The 18,675-nt window shown below is 42.4% G+C and overlaps 1 protein-coding gene across 1 annotated transcript in view; it reads right to left on the reverse strand.

Moving 5' to 3' along the window:
• The window catches only part of TNNI3K (TNNI3 interacting kinase), a 323,247-nt gene that overhangs the window by 237,375 nt on the left and 67,197 nt on the right, over positions 1-18,675 (reverse strand). Inside the window, exons 6-7 of the mRNA XM_054979625.1 lie at positions 13,296-13,394; positions 9,185-9,323 (exon numbers count right to left, since the gene is read on the reverse strand). Of these exons, the coding sequence (XP_054835600.1) occupies positions 9,185-9,323; positions 13,296-13,394 (238 nt within the window). The remainder of the gene's footprint in view (positions 1-9,184; positions 9,324-13,295; positions 13,395-18,675) is intronic.

Consider the following 18,675-nt stretch of genomic DNA (forward strand, 5'->3'; position numbering starts at 1 on the left):
TTAGGGAGTCACCATTGGTGGAAGTCAGTTACATGGTACCATTCTGTTTCTTACCTTGCATGCTTAATTAGGCTGTGTTATAATGGAGGGACTGCTGAGGATCCCACGTTAGCTAAGGGATGGCATATGGGATATATCTGTTGAACTGTTGGGTCATCTGTAGAACTGTTGGCATGGGTCATCTATGTTGTGGGCTAACAGGCTGTTTTTAGCCCCGTTTGTAGCAGGTTCTGAAATCAGCAGCATGGACCCTAAGGGGAATGGTTCTTCAAGTGCCCCCTCGACGGTATGAAGATCTGGACCTGTTTCTAGTGAGCAGCTGAAATTGTGACTCCGCATGAGTGCAAGGGAGATCATGGTTTGGTTGCTTCCTCCATACTGCAAGCCCCCTTGGCCATGGCTCTAATTTCTGGCCTTACTCAGCCAATGTCCTAGCTGTAGCCTTTTAAGATTGGGCTTTCTGGGGGAAATAGACTTCCTCTATTGTCAAAGGGGGGCATGTAGTTTCACCACCCCCTTGCTGGGCCTGCAGGCGTGATCCTTGGGGCAGTGGCAGGGTGTCATCATGGCTGGGGCCTGGCTAGCAGGGGCAAGGGTCAGCATTTGGTGTGGGGGAACCCTGGGCCTCACCCTTCTCCAACAACTACCATTTCAGGGATCCTGCCAGCCTGCCAGCCTTGTTTAATAATTCCATCCTTAAGTATGCAGAGGGCCCCAGGCAGTGTAACTGGGATGGTGGAAGTTCCTGGGGCAGGTCTCGGCCATCAGCTTCAAGAGGCTGGATCCGGTGGAATGCTCCTTGACTACTAAGGTCCTCATCAGGCAGCATGATGGCATCCTTATGGTCAGCGAAGGGCAGTCGGAATCTGTGGGCACAGTTTGGCTGGTTGGGTCCAGCAGCTCGACTTGGTCAGCCCCAGTGGCAGGATTCCAGCTTGGGACCTGGGACATTCCTTCATGGCTGGATGGGGCTCCTCTGCCCCCTCCTTTTCTGGGGGCATGCTGTGGCCACACAGCGGTGGAACTAATAGACTTGAGAGGTATTTTCCTCATGTGGACACCTTCAGTTGGAGGCCTTGTTTCAGGCTATTGGAGTGAACCTGCCCAGTATGGGTCTGGGCTTTCAGTGGCTGGCCATCCTGAGCAACGGTATTCAGTGCAGCTCTTGGAGCATTGGTGGGAGCCGTTTTGTGGCTCTTGTGGTGGTGTGGGCATTGGGCAATGACCCATTTTGGGGGAAATAGGGCCCGTGAGCTCTGTTTCCTCACTATGAGGATTCCTTTAAGGGGTCTGGGGTCTGGGGTACAGCAGGTTCATGCCCAGCTTGGGGGCTGTCAGGTTCGCCTCACTTACAGGCAGCAGGGGATCCACACAGGGGTGCACACCCAGGTGGTATCCTTCTAATTGTTATCCCATGGTTCCCCCCCACTCAGCAGGGGTCTGAGGGGGTGTGGTGGTCATTGGCTGGCAGGTGGGTCAGCTGATGTTTGGATCAGTGCCCTATGCAGTGCCAATGGTCTGCGAGCTGTAATCAATAAAGTTGTGACCCATTTTAACTCCATCATGATTGTCTGGTGTATTTTGTTGCCTTGCCTCCTAGCTCTCCTCCCACTTTCAGCACTGGACTCCAATGTACATTATAGTACTCTTGGCTCAATGTTATTGTGGCATAAACCCAGGTGGCCAGATCAACTGTGTCAAGGTAGGGGGCCATCTTCCAGACTACCCTGAGTTGTTGGAAGGCGTTCTATGCAGCTGTATTTACTTGCTTCTCTACCAGCATTGCTGGAACCAGTATAACCCGTAGGCACTTAACTAAGTCAGCCAGGGTCAACTGAATCCCATCAAAGGTTGGAAGCACAATGTCCTCCAAAATCTCTGCTTTTCCAAACAACATCACTTCTCTCTTCTCTGGTTTCAAGTTCAGTTTGTTTGCTTTCAGCCATTAGACAGCAGCTGTCATGCACCCACTCAGTACCTATACCACATTATCAAGGGAATAGTGAGATAGAGAGCTAGGTATCATCTGCATATTGATGACATTCAGTTCCATAGCTATGAATGATTTCTCTTAAAGGCTTTACATAGAAGTTGAATAACATGAGGAATATGATTGAGCCTTTTGGAGCACTGCAAGATAATTACCATACTGTGGATAGCTGGTCTCCATAACAATCCTTTGAGTCCATTCCATGTGGAACAATGTAAACCAATTCAAGACACTTCCCCTGATACCTACTATGAAACATAGGTGCAAGATAAAGGGTTGCTTTTCCATGAGGCAAAAAGGGTTCTCATTAAGTACCAGCCATTTTCACTAAGCCCCTAAATAATTAGAAAATAAACTATGTAAGTAGAATATAAATAAGCTACATGGATGGTCAACTATATTTCACAAGAGTCCAAAATGCGTCCAGGTCCAATACGCCAAATGCAGAAATGATGTTTTGTTATGGCTTGTCTAGCTGTAAAACTCCAGTTGAAAGGCTCTGAATCCAGATTCTGGTTTACCAGTTTCCCTTTGCTGTTGTAAGAATGTGTTTGTGTGTGTTTATGTGTATGTAATAATAATAAAAAGACACCTTAAGGAGGACTACACCATCTTTTATGATGAGAACAGAAACAGCCCATCATGTGTGCATGTGCTAGGAGTCCGAATAGGTATTGATTCTGCCTTTGCACTTTACAAACTATCTTGGAACTAAAGAAACACAAGAAAAGAAGAAAGTGCAGGCCGCAGCACAGGATCGACAAGGAAATGTTGGATGGGTTGGGGGAAGAGAAAAAAGGGAAAAAGGGAAAAAACAGCAATGGCTGCTGGAAAGAAAGGTATTGTAGCTGCGAGGCTACTTCAGCAGCAAGGAAAAGTCTTGCAGATTCTGATAGAGCGATTGAGTGATTTCATCTCTCTCCCCCCCCCCTCATATAAACTAACATGTATGATCTTAAAAGATAGCAAAGATAAGTTAAGACTTCCAGGAACCAGCAGGGCCTTCAAGGAAACTATTCATTGTGATGAATTAGCTATGAAAATACCTCCAAAGGGCCATATAATCTCTAGCTGTCCTGTATTTATCTAGCTGTTATCTCTTCTGCACTGGTAGCAAAATACTAGCAAAAATATCAGATTGAGATCTGCCTAGGGAACTTCCTATTTGCTGAATATTGATTACAATATAAAAATTAGAAGCACGTCCTATGGAGGACCTGTTAAGCTACCAGGAGAGCTAGCTGATCACATGTGCCTCTTTAAGCAACTCATCCTACTTGGAAATTTGATTCCCACTCTACAATATATATTAAATTCATACTTAAGAATAAGTTGTAGGAATAATAGATTCATATAGTCATTAGATTCTTAAATAAAAGGGACATTTCATGTTTAGTTTCCGTGTTCTTTCTCTCTGGACCCAAGATAGCTGGTCTACCTCTCAAAGAAAATAATGGCTCTTTAAAGGGCTGATGCACTGTAGAGCACTGAGAGTGCTGAAACTAAAATCTGCCCTTCCTAGAGGATCAGTGTGCTGATGGACACTTTTAAAGAGTGGTTGGTTTTGTTTATAGTAGGAAATGGATTTTTCCTATTGATTTATTTTTTTTAAAAGCCCGGGCGGTATAGTGGTTAGAGCGTCAGACTAGGATTTGGGACATCCAGGTTTGAATTCCCATTCTGCCATGGAAGCTTGCTGGGTGACCTTGGCCAGCCACATGCTTTCAGCCAAAACTTCCTTACAGGGTTGTTGTGAGAATAAAATAGAGGAGAGATGAGGTAAGATGCTTTGTGTCCTCAATGGTGAGATAGGAGGAATATAAATTAATTAAATAAATAAAAATTCCAGATCCAAAGAGTCACATTTCTGAATTTCAAATCTGAATGTTTGTGCTTGTGAACATCCCTAATAATCCCAGCAATTCATTAAGACCTTGCTCTAGCACCCCAAAGCAATATGAATATAAAACTAGAATATGTAGTTTTATTTTGGTTTCTCAATCATCCATTTTGCTGTTTGTTTCATCAGTAAACATTACAGGGATAGTTAGTGAAGGCTGCAGGTCAGAAATAGCTTGGTGTATCTAGATATTAATGGTGGCAATCTGAATAGAAGTGAATGCTAGAGAGGCTGGGAAGTTCCAGAGAGAACACAGAATATTTATCATGCTGTATTCACCATGTACCATCCTATGCCATCTTTCCTTTTGTAGGTATGGATACATTTACTATAAACGGCAAGACAGTGGCCAGCTTGAGACATCCTATCTATCCTATTGTACATATCACACTTTATCTAGCCTTTCCTGCTCTGAGTCACATCGACTGAGAGAGAGTGGCTGGCCGAAAATCAACCCATAGACCACATCACTGAATGGGTACATGGCCTAGAGAAGCTGTTTTTAATCAGAACATGCAAATGTAAAAAGTGATGGCCAAACAGCCTGTAATGGAACTTTTCATAATTCTAGATGACATGGAAGAAAGAGAAGGAAACTTGGACTACCTTTTATTGTACAATTGCTAGCAATGTCTGTGACAGCAGGGTGACCTTTTATTCTGCCTCCACAGTCACTGCCTTCACAGTCACGGCTCCAAATAGCTGACCAGTCAAAATATGTTACATCATATGGGTCAAAATACAGAGGCTGAATTTCAGATGATGCTTTCAACATATCTTGGGCTAATTTGTAAATAACAAATTATTTTCCTTCTTTAATGCTTGCCACTCTGTCCTCAGTTACCATGGATATTTCAAGTTTCTAAATGTGCTATGTTTAGGGCAAGGCTTATTCAGCTTCCTGGTTTTCTCTCTCTTTCTTTTCCCTAGGAAGATAATGCAGATTTTAAAATAAATCATCTGCAACAGTATCCTAATTTCCTCTTCTTTAGGAATAAGTTAAGTAACCGACAATACACCCTTTTCTACTTTGTATGGTGAGTGAATGTACTTCCCCCAACCCATATTATAATTATATTGGTTCAATGCACACACATCAAGTCTTAAATATCAAGGGCTCTCGGTGGAAAAAAGAATTACTTACAAATCTGAGTCATGCTGGTTCTACAGTTTTTTAACGAGGGAGTAGGAGGTGTGTAATGTATTCATGACTCACAGAGAAAAAATGTTAAAGTTATTCTGGCAGGTACCCATGAGTAGGATGGGGGTGTAGCAGCTTACATTCCACAGTGACACCAGCAGAATGATACTGCAGAAATAAGATGCATAACGAACAAGAGTTTGGAAGGCTAGTGCTTCTGAGCTTTGAGAGAAGGCATAAAAATGAATGCCATATGGAACCATGCATTTTAGATTAAAAGAAAAAGAAGTGAGAGTTGGAGAGGTAGACTCTATGAATGGTAGAATTCACACTAGGCCTAAAAGCTGAAAACAGAGCAGCTTTTTCACCTTGGCAGGGGTCCTCCTGAACCTTCAACAGCTGCAATGACAACCTATGATCACCAACCTACAGGTGAGGCCTACAGTCTCCAGAAATTACAACTGATCTCTGGACTACAGTGGCCAGCTCACCTGGAGAAAGCAGCTGCTTCAGAGGGTGGACTGTATGGCATTAGACCCCACTGAGGTCCCTCCCCTCTTCAAATGATGCCCTCTCCAGAGTCTATCACCAGATCTCCAGGAATTTCCCAATACATATTTGGCATCCTTACTAGACAGCCGGACATTCAATAGGTGATGGATTCCCACAGATTAGGGAAAGATGCCATTTCTTGATAATTTCTGCCTCCTGCGCAGCTGTTAAAGCACATAAATCTAGCCACAAAAAATGGCAACCTCAATGAACTCCAAGCTCTGTAACATAGGCTTGTGTGCGGTGACAACAGAAATCACTTTCCAATGGCAGAACAGCAGTCAGTTTGAGAATTTGTTCCAAAGTCTCTTGCCTCTTAAACAACTGTGCTGATTCTCCTTTCTCAACTGTTTGGTTTTCTCTCTGAAAATATCTCTGAAAAATCCCACTTCTCCATTAATTATTTGGCATAACCTATCTTCTATTCCCTACTTCCTAAGGGTACATAAATGGTACATAAATTAAAGAGTACGTATTAATTTGCTTCTCCCTTCTCTCTTGGTTTGCCCATTGCATAGTTCTTGGTACAGAAGTCACAGTGCTGAAATGTAGGGTGCTAACTTCTTGTAGGGGCCTTCCTTCCTTGAGTCTCATATCCATTAAAGTACCATGTTCTTTGTTTACACTATATAATGTCAGTGGATGGGGACCTACCCACCCCCTACTTGTGGCTACTATAGTCCAGAGGGAGGCTGTCTTGCTGACTGACAGCCATATCAAGGGTTATGCAGTCCCATGGCTTCAGAAAAGGGAGTGGCTAATGCTTTACAATGCCAGACATCTCACAAGGGGTCAGGGTCTACTGGGATTTATTTATTTATTTATTTACAACATTTATATTCCACATTTCTGCCCAGTCAGGCCACCATTAAAACTAGCATAATTAAAATGCATCATAAAATCTATTAAAAACATAGTTAAAATACTTCTATAAGGCACAAGAAAGTGGACTAAAACATAAGGCAGACATGCAACACACTGTATACAAGGGGAGGGAGGCCACTGCTGAGGACATTTCACTGATACATAGAAGCTGCTCTGGATGAGATTTCACAGAAAGAGTAGTTAGGTAGTATAAACACCCCTTCCAAGCTGAGGCCATAGGGGCACAATATGGCTATACTTAGGGAATCACCCTGAGCTGGAAGGAGACAGGCAAGCCACCAGTGGGCCCCCAAGATATAAATCATACCATTATCATTTAATAGTTATATAGTACTTACAATGTAGTAGAAGATATGTTATGCTAGTATATACAATATTCTACTTCTACAGTATACTACAACATATGCAAAAAGGTCAATCCCTAGGCAAAATAAGGACACAAATTTAACATTAAAAATGGCAACATTAAGAAACCAGTGCAAGAACATTTGAATCTCCCAGGTATTGCTGCTGATCTCAAAGGCACACTAATCAATAGAAGAACTTTGGAGGGAAATTCAAGTACACAGTTGCTGAATTAGATTTTCTCAGAAAGTTTGTATACTGTCCGTGGCCTTCAAGTGGGATTTTAGCTTTATTTTGTACAATAGGCATTAAAATAGCTTAGCAAGTCTAGAAAAACAGTATCTTTCACTACTGTTCTAAACAGCCACTGTGTTTATTTTGGGTACATTTGAGCTTTGTATGGCCATTCTATACACATGGGTATAGAGAAAAAATGTGGGGCAAAAAGACAATGAAATGCCAGAGGTATTTTAGGCTGAAAATGTGTACTCTACACCTATGTATATATAGTGGCCAACAGAGAACATACCATCTATCTTATGAAGCAGGCTGTGGTCCTTAAAGCTTATGCCATGATAAATATTTGTTTTTAAGATGATCTAAAACTCTTGTATTGTATGTCAAATTTACTACATAGTGAAATATATTAACTCAGCAACTCCTCTAGAATTACGATGTACTACATACTAGCTATATAAGGGCATACACATAGGTCAGTACTAGAGATGGGCACGAACAGAAAAAAAACAAACATGATGTTCGTTGTTTGTTGCCATCAACGAACAGGGAGTCCTGAACACTTACAAGCATGACCTGTTCACGAACATGTTCGTGGTTGGATGTTCATGGGAGCCAGCAGGCTCTCCTCCAGCCATCATCCAAGTTTAGTCAAGATCCCTACTGCACCACTCCCAGAAACCTGACCTGAGCAGGCACCAGGAGAGGTACCAATAATAAATAATAGCTTGGCCCCACAACCTGGCAGCAGCCCTGGAACTTGAAGGGGTAGATCCCTACCACACCACCCCCAGAAACCTTACCTGAGCAGCCAGCAGGAAAGGTACCAATAATAAATAATAGCTTGGCCCAGAGCCTGGCAGCAGCCCTGGAACCTGAAAGGGTAGATCCCTATCCCACCACACACAAAGAAAGTTCAAGCTCCAATGCACTCTCTTTGTATCAAAATGCCAACAACAGCTCTCTCTCTCTCTCCCTCTCCACTGTCTGCAAAGCCAGAGCTGGGAGTCCCCCTCCCCCCTGGTCTTTGCTCCCTTGTTGTAACAAATTTGGAGCGCCACACTTGAAAGGAAGAACTGCCTATCAAGCTAAATTGGGCTTAGATTGGGGTTTCCAGGGCAACAGCAGGAGTTCAGACAGAGTTCAGACAATCCCTGCCTAAGTTGCCAAGGGAATTGATTGCAGGTGCCAGACTGTCTGGCTTGATGAACAGCAATGAACGAAGCTTGCAATGACCACCTGTTTGTTTAGAATGGGGCCTCATGAACAGCTTGTTCGTGAAGAGCAGATTGGACTGTTCATGGCTTTTTTGGGTTCATATTGCTGTTCGTGCCCATCTCTAGTCAGTACTCTAATGGGTAAAAATGTCTTGATGAACGTGAGAGGATAAGAAGATCCCTACTGGATAAGACTGATGGGTCATCTAATTAAGAATCCCATTTTCCACAGTGGCCAACCATATGTCTCAAGAAAGGTTACAGAAACTAAGGAATTTGTCTACCATCCCCCCTCCCCCCAGTCGCATTCTTGCCTATGAACATGGCGGATTTATCCATTATGGCTAATAAAATTTGATTAACCACTCTTCTAGACACATGTGCGTGCACAAATGTGTGTGCGCGCGCACGCACACACACACGGACATACTATATTGCATGAAGGACGATTTGTGGTAGTGGTAAAGTCTCTAGGGGTAATTGTTTACCCTGACATCTTCAAGGTATGAATCTCTGGTTGCAATTGGCTGGGGTTCTCAGATCCTCAGACAAAGAAAGGCAACAGATGTCTGAGAGGACAATAGGCCAAAGCAAGCATAGGGCTAAGACAAGAGTATTGGAAGATAAGAGTAATGCAGAGATACAAAGGTGAAGAAAAGAAGGCAAAAGAACACTTCTCCACTCACATTCACATCAGCACCAAATTTCAGCAAGAGTCGGGTTACCTAACAATATTATATTTTTTTGAGTTAAAATAGTAAGCAAGAAAGAACTGTAAGAGGAGAAAATGGTGAAAAGCACAGGACCTGCAGAAGTGATCTAGTCTGAAGTTTACATATTAGCTTGAGGTAGTTCCAGATTCTGAGTCACAGATGTCCACAAAATATCACATTAAAGTCACATTTCTAAAAACTTACCATCAGCCTTGCTGCCCTCTTCCATCAAAAGCTTTACAATATTGAGAAATCCTTTGGCAGAGGCTAAGTGAAGCGGCCTGTCCCCAACTTCTCCACTCACATTCACATCAGCACCAAATTTCAGCAAGAGTCGGGTTACCTAACAATATTATATTTTTTTGAGTTAAAATAGTAAGCAAGAAAATATCCCACAAAATCAAAAGACAGTATGTAGAATGTGTGTCATGAAATTTTGCTTCATCCATCTTGAGGAATATATGTATCTATTATTATGAGGGAGTGGGGCCCATTTTTAATGAAACTACAAGTCTACTAGGGTTGCCAAGTCCCCTTACCTTCCTGGTGGGAGGGGGACCCAGCACTTACCTTTCTTGCTGTGTTTACCGGCACACTTCTGAAAAGTGACATCATTTTGCAGGGGACGGGAGCGCTCCTGTGTTCTGCAGCAGGCCAATTGGGGCCCCAAACAGTCCCCATTTGGCCTGTTTGGGGCCCAAATTGGCCAACTGTGGACCATTGGAGTGCTCCCAAGAAGGCACAATGACATCACTTCCAGGAAGTGATGTCATTGTGCAGGGTCCAGGAGCACTCCCGCGCTCTGAAGCAGCCTATTTGGGGCCCAAACTGGTCTGCTGCAGAGCATGGGAGTGCTCCCGGCATGGCACGATGACATCATTCCTGAGAGTGATGTTGTTGCACCACCCTGGGAGCACACCCAGGAGTCCTCTTCCCCCACCTCTACTCCCCACTGGAAAGGGTAGGAACAGGGGATCTCCCGTTCCCACTGGAGGACCTGGGATCCCTAAAGTCTACAGAATAGTCCATTTTTTTTGCAGGTACCAATTTCTTTCTTAAATGTCACAGATGCATGGTCATAGGTACAAGCCTGTTTCTTTAACTAACCTAAGTACCAAATAAAGTAAATACACACTAATTTGATACATCCAAGCTATAGGTTCTTTTAAAAAACAAAAACTCTTATCACAAAAGTGCCATATGCAGATTAGCATAATTTTTAAAAAAACTGTGACTAGTTGTCCAAAAGTGCCCTATAGCATAAAACATAAGAGCCTAAAACATAAAGGTCTTTTTAATGCAATTGAATTATATATATGCCCAAAAGAGCATTTCAGGAAAGCAAACCATTACTGCAGCACAACACAAAACATCATTTTCAGCGGTTTGTACTTCTAGATCCTGCCTATTCTAAAGCACTTTTGGAAACAGCTCCCTGCTTTTCCTTAAACAGTCTGTCAGTTACACAAACCCCATCTGGAAGTCATGTCTGAATAGAGTCCAGAGTCCAGGGCACAAATGATTCCAGGACGGCATCAGGGATTAGTATCACCAGGTTCTTGCCAACACCCATACCTCATCAGAGGCCATCATTGGTCAGTGAAGTCTCCCAGTCCAGCTATTCCTCTTCACCGTCACTGCTCACCCTCACCCTCTGGTGCACAAGCTGTCACCAGGCTGTGGGATCCCAGGGGCGGGATCCCAGGGGGGGGGCGTTCCCAGGAGTGGGTTTTCAAGGACAAACATGCTCTGGGGAGAGGACAAGAGACTCTTCCACCCTAGAGTAGAACACTACTACCAATTTCTACTTGCTAACCCAAAGCTCAGAGATTGAGGAAATAGTCGGCTGACATACCAGGTGTTAATCAAGAAATCAGTTCTTCACAGCAAGCAATCTGCAGGCTGACTTCCACAAAAACAGCTAAAAGGTAACTGGACCAAATAGGCCAAGGTGCTGGATTCAGGCAGAAGTCTCCAAACCCAATAATACCACATATCAATAAAGTTTAAGATATTTGTTAAGAATTGTGTAAAAGATTACATAAATAAAAATGTGCAAAACAGGACAGTAAAATAAAATATCTACTTAACTAAAACCTAAGTTACTTAGTTTCAAAGCACGCATACGAGGACATTGCAAAGGTGAGTGCCAGGCCTCCCACCTCCTGCCCAGAGGGTAAGGGGACCTGCTGTAAACCCTAATGCCAATCCAAGAGCAAATACTTAACTTAGAACTCCATTTTTATATCATATCAGCTTGCAACATGGGGTGATTCTAGGACACAATCAGGGGAATTACTAAGACACATGAGCATGGCTCTCTGTAGCTGAGACATGTTCCCAAATCAGAGCAACTAGGCCCGCACCTGAGCTCTGATCCTTAATGAAATGGAATGCTGGGGACAAACCTCTCTCCGGCCTTCAGCTGTGATACTTTCATGATCTTACTGGCACTTTGGTTCTGCAAAAAACACGTCTAAGCTTATCTCTCCGGGAACTGCTTGCTCTGAGTTTTTCTAAGTTTCCCAATAGCACCTTTAAGACTAACCAACTTATTTGTAGCATAAGCTTTGGAGAACCACAGCTCTCTTTGTCAGATGCATTTGACAAAGAGAGCTGTGGTTCTCCAGAGCTTATGCTACAAATATGTTGGTTAGTCTTAAAGGCGCTACTGAACTCTTTACTGTTTTGCAATTACAGACTAGCACGGCTAACTCCTCTGGATCTGAGTTTTCCAGAATTCTCCTTTGAGGCCTAACCAAGCAGATTTGCCTGAGAAAGAGGTTGACCAAGAAACAGGCTAAAAATAGGGTAGTGTCTTCTTGACTCAGGTATACAGTCTCTGGGGAAAACAATGATAGCATCTGGTAACATTTTCTTGCCTTGCCCATTCTTTCTTTAATGGGACAATAATCTTTCTCCAGAGAACAGCATGTTGTCAGGTGATAGAGAGAGCAGCAGGGAAGAAGTGGAGCCACTCAGACTGGAAAGCATGTGGCTCAAGCCCTCTTCATGCCCAAAATCTGGAGCTGGCATTGAACTACCTTTGTAATCACTTGGACCAGCAGTATTCTAAGGAGCACCAAGGGAGCCATGTTCTATTGTAGATGTGCAAAGCATGCTGGGCAGTGGTTATCAGATTGCTTGAAGATACACAGTTTTCCAAGAGTCCATTCCCCAGGGCCCATGCCCATGAAACATTGCAAGGGAGAATGAGTTGTATCTTGCAGATCATAAATACACCCATTAGGGGCAGTGTTATGCTTTGGGAAAGACCTGTGACTATAATACCAGGAATGATTTGGTGTATAGCTCAAGCCCACATACTAGTTCTGATTCCTGCAGTGTAACCTGATTTGTGTTACAGCTGGGTATGTGATAAAGTGGTTAGCTTCAATCACTGGTGATCTCATAATAATCCTAGTGAAAGATCTTTCCTTCTCTGTCAAAACGAGTGAAAATAGCAGACTGATGTGGGTGAGTTCACACCCGGCTTGCCATTTCCCTGCTGAGGTAGGGGCTCCCTCAGCTCCAGCTCCCGTCACCACTGCTGCAGCTGGCAAGAGGAAAAAATGCTGTTGGGAAACAGAATGATATCACTTCCAGGGAAAACCTGAAAGTAATGTCAACTGCTGTAGGAATCACAGAAAATTCTGTGGTTTTACCAGAGATTTCTCAGTGATTCATAGAGAGGTGAAATGCCATTTCTGGTTTTTCCCAGAAAGTGACATTATGCCACCATTCAATGGCACCTACTCATCTCCCTGCCCCCAATTCACATAGACATGTTCATCACTTAATGAATGCAGCATGAGGTAATAACATTTGAAGAAACACCACAGACCAATCATTAATATTATTTCCTATCATTGCAAACATTCCTGTGTCAGTCACATGCTGTACTATTTAGTGATGTCCAGGAATGTATGAAGTAGACCTAGTTCACTCATTTTTATACAATGACTCTCACTGCTTGGCTACTTCATATTTCTGTGAATCGTCTCTGTTGAAAAATACTGAGTTTAAGTTGACATGGAGCTTCTATCCACTGTAATCCTTCTGTGGTGTCTCATTCAAAAATGCAAGACTTCTTTGACATCATCAGCAAGTAGTCAACCATCATGAGAATTACCTGCCCAGAGTCCTGAGATGCTCAGGAGAAAGGCTGGGACATAAATATTTCAATTAAATACATTTCCCACCATTTCTATGTTTCTTATGAATGTATAAACAATATCCAAGACTGCTTCTGCTTTTTGTGAAGCATATTTTATATAATCCAACAAGTTTCGACAAATCCTGTCAATTGATTTACCTGCTCATGGCCATAGTAAGCTGCAATATGTAAAGGAGTGAAAAAAACGGCATCTTGAACATTGACATATGCCCCATGTTGCAGAAGAATATCGACAGCCTAGAAGAAGACCAAAAAGGATATGTCTCAGAAGTTTTGTACATCAGCATTCTGCAGTATTGCATCCACAAAGCAAGTAAATTATCAAGATACCTTCAACAAATGCCACGGTGTTGCCCTATGCTGGAAAATGCCTCTCCTAGTGAAAAAAAAACTAATTTGCAAAGGCAGGTACTCAGAACCAACTGATAGTTTAGAATAACCTTTAAAAAATCTTTTTGCTCAATGAACAAGCCGCAGCAGAACACCACATACTTTTAAAAATACAAAATATATTTTAATTAAAAACACATTCAGGTAAATTGTGAGAGACAGCTCTTTCTGACTATAAAGGCTGTGTTTTGGAGGATGGGCCTTCTGTTAAAATAAATATTACTGAGTGGTTTCTTTCTAATGTATGCTTTCAGACCCATTTAGGTCAGCATTAAAATGAATATTGCTCTAAATGTATGCATTATTTGCCTCCTAAACAATTATTAAACTGAGGTGTGAATGACTCCTGTAGAAAACAGGGTGGCACTTACTTGTAACTGTTGTTCCATTGAGGTCTTCTGTGCAGGCACATATCAGGACTAGAGATGGGAACAAACCAAAACACGAACCAAAATTAAGCACAAACCAGGGTGGTTCGTGGTTCGCGAACCAGCGGTTCATCAGATCCCATTTCTGACAAACCATCACGAACTTTAGGCTGGTTCATTTGGTTCGTTTTTTGCTTCATCATTGCAGACAGCCTGGTGCCAATCAATCAGTTTCCTAGGCAACATGGGATGGACTTCCTGAAGACCTTCTGCTGATCCGGAAGTGACCTTCTGCTGGCCCAGAAGTGATGATTTTCTGACCTGGATGTGACGTTTTCATGAACCAAACAAACCGGTTCACAAGCCAGGGGCAGGTTCGTGAAAGTTTGTGGTTCATGGTTCATGAAATTTCATGAACCATGAACCACATGCTTCTTTTTTTTCCGGTCCATGCCCATCTCTAATCAGGACTGCTCTTGTATAGACCAGCCATTTGGAACAGATTTAGCTAGTTTTTAGAGTGTTAGAGGGAGCATGCCTCCACCCTCAAAGTGTGCACTGAGCTGCCTTCACTCTGAAACAATCATATGCTCTGAGAAGGCAGCATCCCCTCTTTCCCCCTGATCTCCTGAGAAACTGTGAGTCCTTTAAACAGACCAAAGAGGGCACACAGTAGGGCATGAGGGTGAAAATGTGTTCCTGCACTGATAACCTCAATGAACAACAGTTACAGGTAAGTGCTACTCTGTTTTCATCATCAGCCTTCAGTGGAGTCCCACATCGGGAGAATAGCAAGCTACTCGCCAAAGGAAGAGAGAATGTAGAACAGCTTGACCCACTGCTGCGATTTTTCTTGTATTCACATCTAGAGTAATGCCTGATGAAGGTGTCTGCTGAGGACCATGTTGCAGCCCAGCAGATGTCAGATAGTGGAACACCTCACAGAAATGCGGCAGAAGCAGCTTGAGCACTGGGAGAATAGGCTTATTGCTCAAGTGGACACAACAACCAGGGAAGTTCATAACACAATTTAATACCAGTCATCACCCAACGAGATGCTGCTTTGCTCTTGTGGGGCCCTTAATGGCAGCTGAACAAGTGACCTTGGTTGATAGTGGTTTCAAAATTAGTTCGGACAATACAACTGAGAGAGACTGCCGGGGAATAATAGGCATTTTAGAAGGGTACAAATTAAACAGTCCCTTAAGGGACAATTTGGAGGTGGCATGAGGAAAGACAGTTTTACCCTCCACTAAACCATGAATATGGCAGCCAGGTATACTTCCAGAGAGGAAGAGCCAAGTCCTGATGTACACAAGTCCAACAAATATTTTAAAAACTGTTATCAGAGGGTAGTCAAACCAGGGACAAGCCCTGAAACTAGCCTGATTTATGACCCTAGTCCTCTTGTATTCATAGGACATTCTGGTGGAGTAGACCCTCCACCAGGCATTTAAATGCCACCAGGCATTTAAAATTGCCTCAGCAATTTCAGTGAAAAAATGGAAACCTACTGTAGGATTCACCATGCTCTTAAATGCAGCCTCTCCAGATTGTGGTAGTATGTTAGACCACTGCAGAGTAAGTCTGGGATCTGCAATAATGTCAGGTTTTTTTACCAATTATTGTAGCATGTGAAACCAGGTCTGGTGAGGCCAAAATGGAGAGCAGAGAATATAATTCATGCCCTCTGACCAAATTTTGCACAGAACCCTGTGAAGTAGAGGCTTTGGTGGGAAAGCGTAGAAAACGGCTTCCCTCCCAGGCACTTGAAAGACACTCCCTATTTATTTTATTTATTTTTATTTATGTCATTTATAGTCCACCTTTCTCACTTAGAGTGTCTCTACATAGGACATCTTACACAGGGATTCTCAAGTGGCTTACTTTCTGTTTGGTCTTATATTCAAGTGTACTATGTCTCCCTAGCAATGTATGTGTATCCACAATGGGAGAACAAGTATAAGCTCTTTCACTTGAGCACCCCTGTGTAAGATGTCTTGTGTAGAGAGACTCTGAGACTCAAGGTGGATTACACAGTGTGAGATTAATACAGTCAGTATCAAGAACATTTCCAAAAACAATGCCATAGGGTAAAAAGATACAAGTTTACAAAGACATAGCATTAGCAGGAATCCAATACAACATAGTACTGACGTCTATGGTTCCTAACTCATTAGCAAAGTATTTATTTAATCTACATCACTCCCCCCTTGGGAGCAGAAAACTGGGGCAACGACATTTGTTCCTGTGGCAAACCGAATGATGTCCAGAAATCCCATTGGGCAAAAATTTGAGCAATATACTCGCCTGTTACAGATGATTAGTAATGGGATGAACTCAACCCGCCCAGATCTGCAATGGAGTTTACTGATCCTGCAATGTGAATGGCTTGCAGACTGACACCATACTCAATTGGCCATTTCAACGTTTGCAGGGCCTCCATGCACGAGCCCCTCAAAACCGTACTACCCTGCTTGTTGATATAACACATTGTAGTTGTGTTTATTAATATTTGGACATGCTGGTGGACAACAAAAGCTGAGAGGGAGATAAGGGAGTAACATATAGCTCTCAACTCCAATACATTAAAATTCAGAGATCTTTCTGAGGGCAACCATGTACCATGAACTGAAATATCTTCACAATGAGACCTCCCACACACACCCTATTGAGAGGTATCTGTGGTGATGTAACCTTTGAGTAATTGAGATGCAATTCTACTCCTTTGAGCAAATTGAATAAATTTAGCCACAATTTAAGAGACCTAGGTATAGAAAACTTTTTCTGTGGTGGGTGAAGGGAAGGGTCAAAATGTCTTCAAAACCAAAGTTGCAAGACTCTTATGTTAAGGCATGCAAATGGGACTACTGCTGCGGTAGATGCCACCAATCTTAGAAATGTTTGAATGTATAGTGCAGGCTGAAATCTCTGCAAAATACGTCTGCTGTGAAACCCAGGCAAATAAATAGATCTCTATAAAGAGGATATTCCATACATGAGGAATTATTACACCCAAATACCTCCATCTCTGGCTGGCACTCTCCTCTCTTCTGAAGGTGAACATTCTTTGCTCCCGTCCATCCCTCACCCAGCTAGATTTCTTTTTCATACCATAGCTGAACCGAGAGTTCCTCTATTCTTTCTGGTAAAAGCTCACTCTGTGTTTTCTCCACTTCTCTTTTCATCATATCTCTTCCCATCCCTACACTGTTGGTTGTTATGCCTCCCAGTACCTTATGATATAATAAGATTGTAACCTGCCCTAAGACCTTGAAAGGAAAAGAGAAACCTAAATAAGTAATAATATATCTCTCAATCTAACCAAAGCTAATCATTTTAATTTCACATTGATTTATCCCACTGAGATCAATGAGACTTAAAAGTGCTCACCCTTGGCTACAGCATGTCCACTCCATAGTAACAGGCTCCCTCACATTAGCTCTCATTTTATGTATTTTATGAGAAAGATGCTTTAGTCAGTTTCCATGTTATCTATTTTAACACACATAAGCAACAGTTCTTAACAGAAGGAAAGTTCACCTGTGGAGCTTGCGACTGCATTAATTGGCTCCTCAGAAACCAGCCTTTCACGACTACCCAGTTTCTTTTCACCCATCCATTTGCTTTTATTAGTAATCTGACCTTTGCTCTTTCCTTTCTGTGGGCTTTCTAACAATGCTTCATGGAAGATGGTTATCAAAAGTCTTTGAAGATATAAGCAAATTATGCCCACTTCCACAAGAGATCATTATTTGAGGGTTTATTGAAGGGTAAGAGAGCATGTCAACAAATGCTGTGTATGATAAACTAAGGATTTTCTCTCTTGAGCAAGGGTAACAGATAAGAATTCTTCTAACAAAATTTAATCAATTATTATTGACTTTCTGGCAGGTGAAATTAAAATGAGAAAGACAGCTTTGACAATTAAGCCATATGCATGAGCAAAAGCCACCCTGTATTTTCTGATGTTAACACATTTAAGGAATCTGGGATGCTTTCCTGAACATCTTTTTTCAATTAAGCCATTCAACCCCAAACATGATGAATTCTGAGCACTGGCCTAATTCCTTCCAATTTAGTAGATACTGATATAATCAGTTATGTCCTCTAGATATGATTTGCTCGGAAACTGGCAAGATGTGTTAACTCCTTGCTGCTCTATAAGCATTTCAGACTGTGTTAACAATCAGGCAAGACAGCTGCTATGAAGGCAAATCTGTACTGTTGTGAAAGTGGCCACCTGACAGATGTAAGATAGAATGAATGGAGATATTTACTGAAGAATCAAGTCTAATGAAGTATTATATGCAATCTTTCTTCTTTGAGGGTGTAATGGGAGAGAAAGACAAAATTAAGACAAGCTGCATGTATTCAGCTGGTTTCATGGAAATGCTAAAACAGAGATCATGAAATCAATACCAAAAGATGATATAAATATCCTTACAGAAGGCTGATAGATATTCTACCTGTCTTATTGGTTCCTAAGGCAGTTGAGTATGGAATTGGCTTTGGGACAGGTAACTGGAACCAATATGAATACATGTTTGTGTGGCAAGAAATCTCTGCTGGGATCGGGTCCCACCAGCAGAGTTCGGTTCTTGCTAGGGTAGCCCCTCACCAAAGGCTTGAGATGGAATACAGCCTGCCTGCTCTTTCCCTATTGCTGATCTAAGTATCTGGCTGAAAGTGATGTACACAGCACGGAAAAGTTCTTAACCAAAGCTGGTAATTTTATTTTAAAAGAATAAGAGAGAATA

This window comes from Eublepharis macularius, chromosome 5, assembly GCF_028583425.1.
Source record: "Eublepharis macularius isolate TG4126 chromosome 5, MPM_Emac_v1.0, whole genome shotgun sequence".
NCBI classification, from domain to species: Eukaryota; Metazoa; Chordata; class Lepidosauria; order Squamata; family Eublepharidae; genus Eublepharis; species Eublepharis macularius.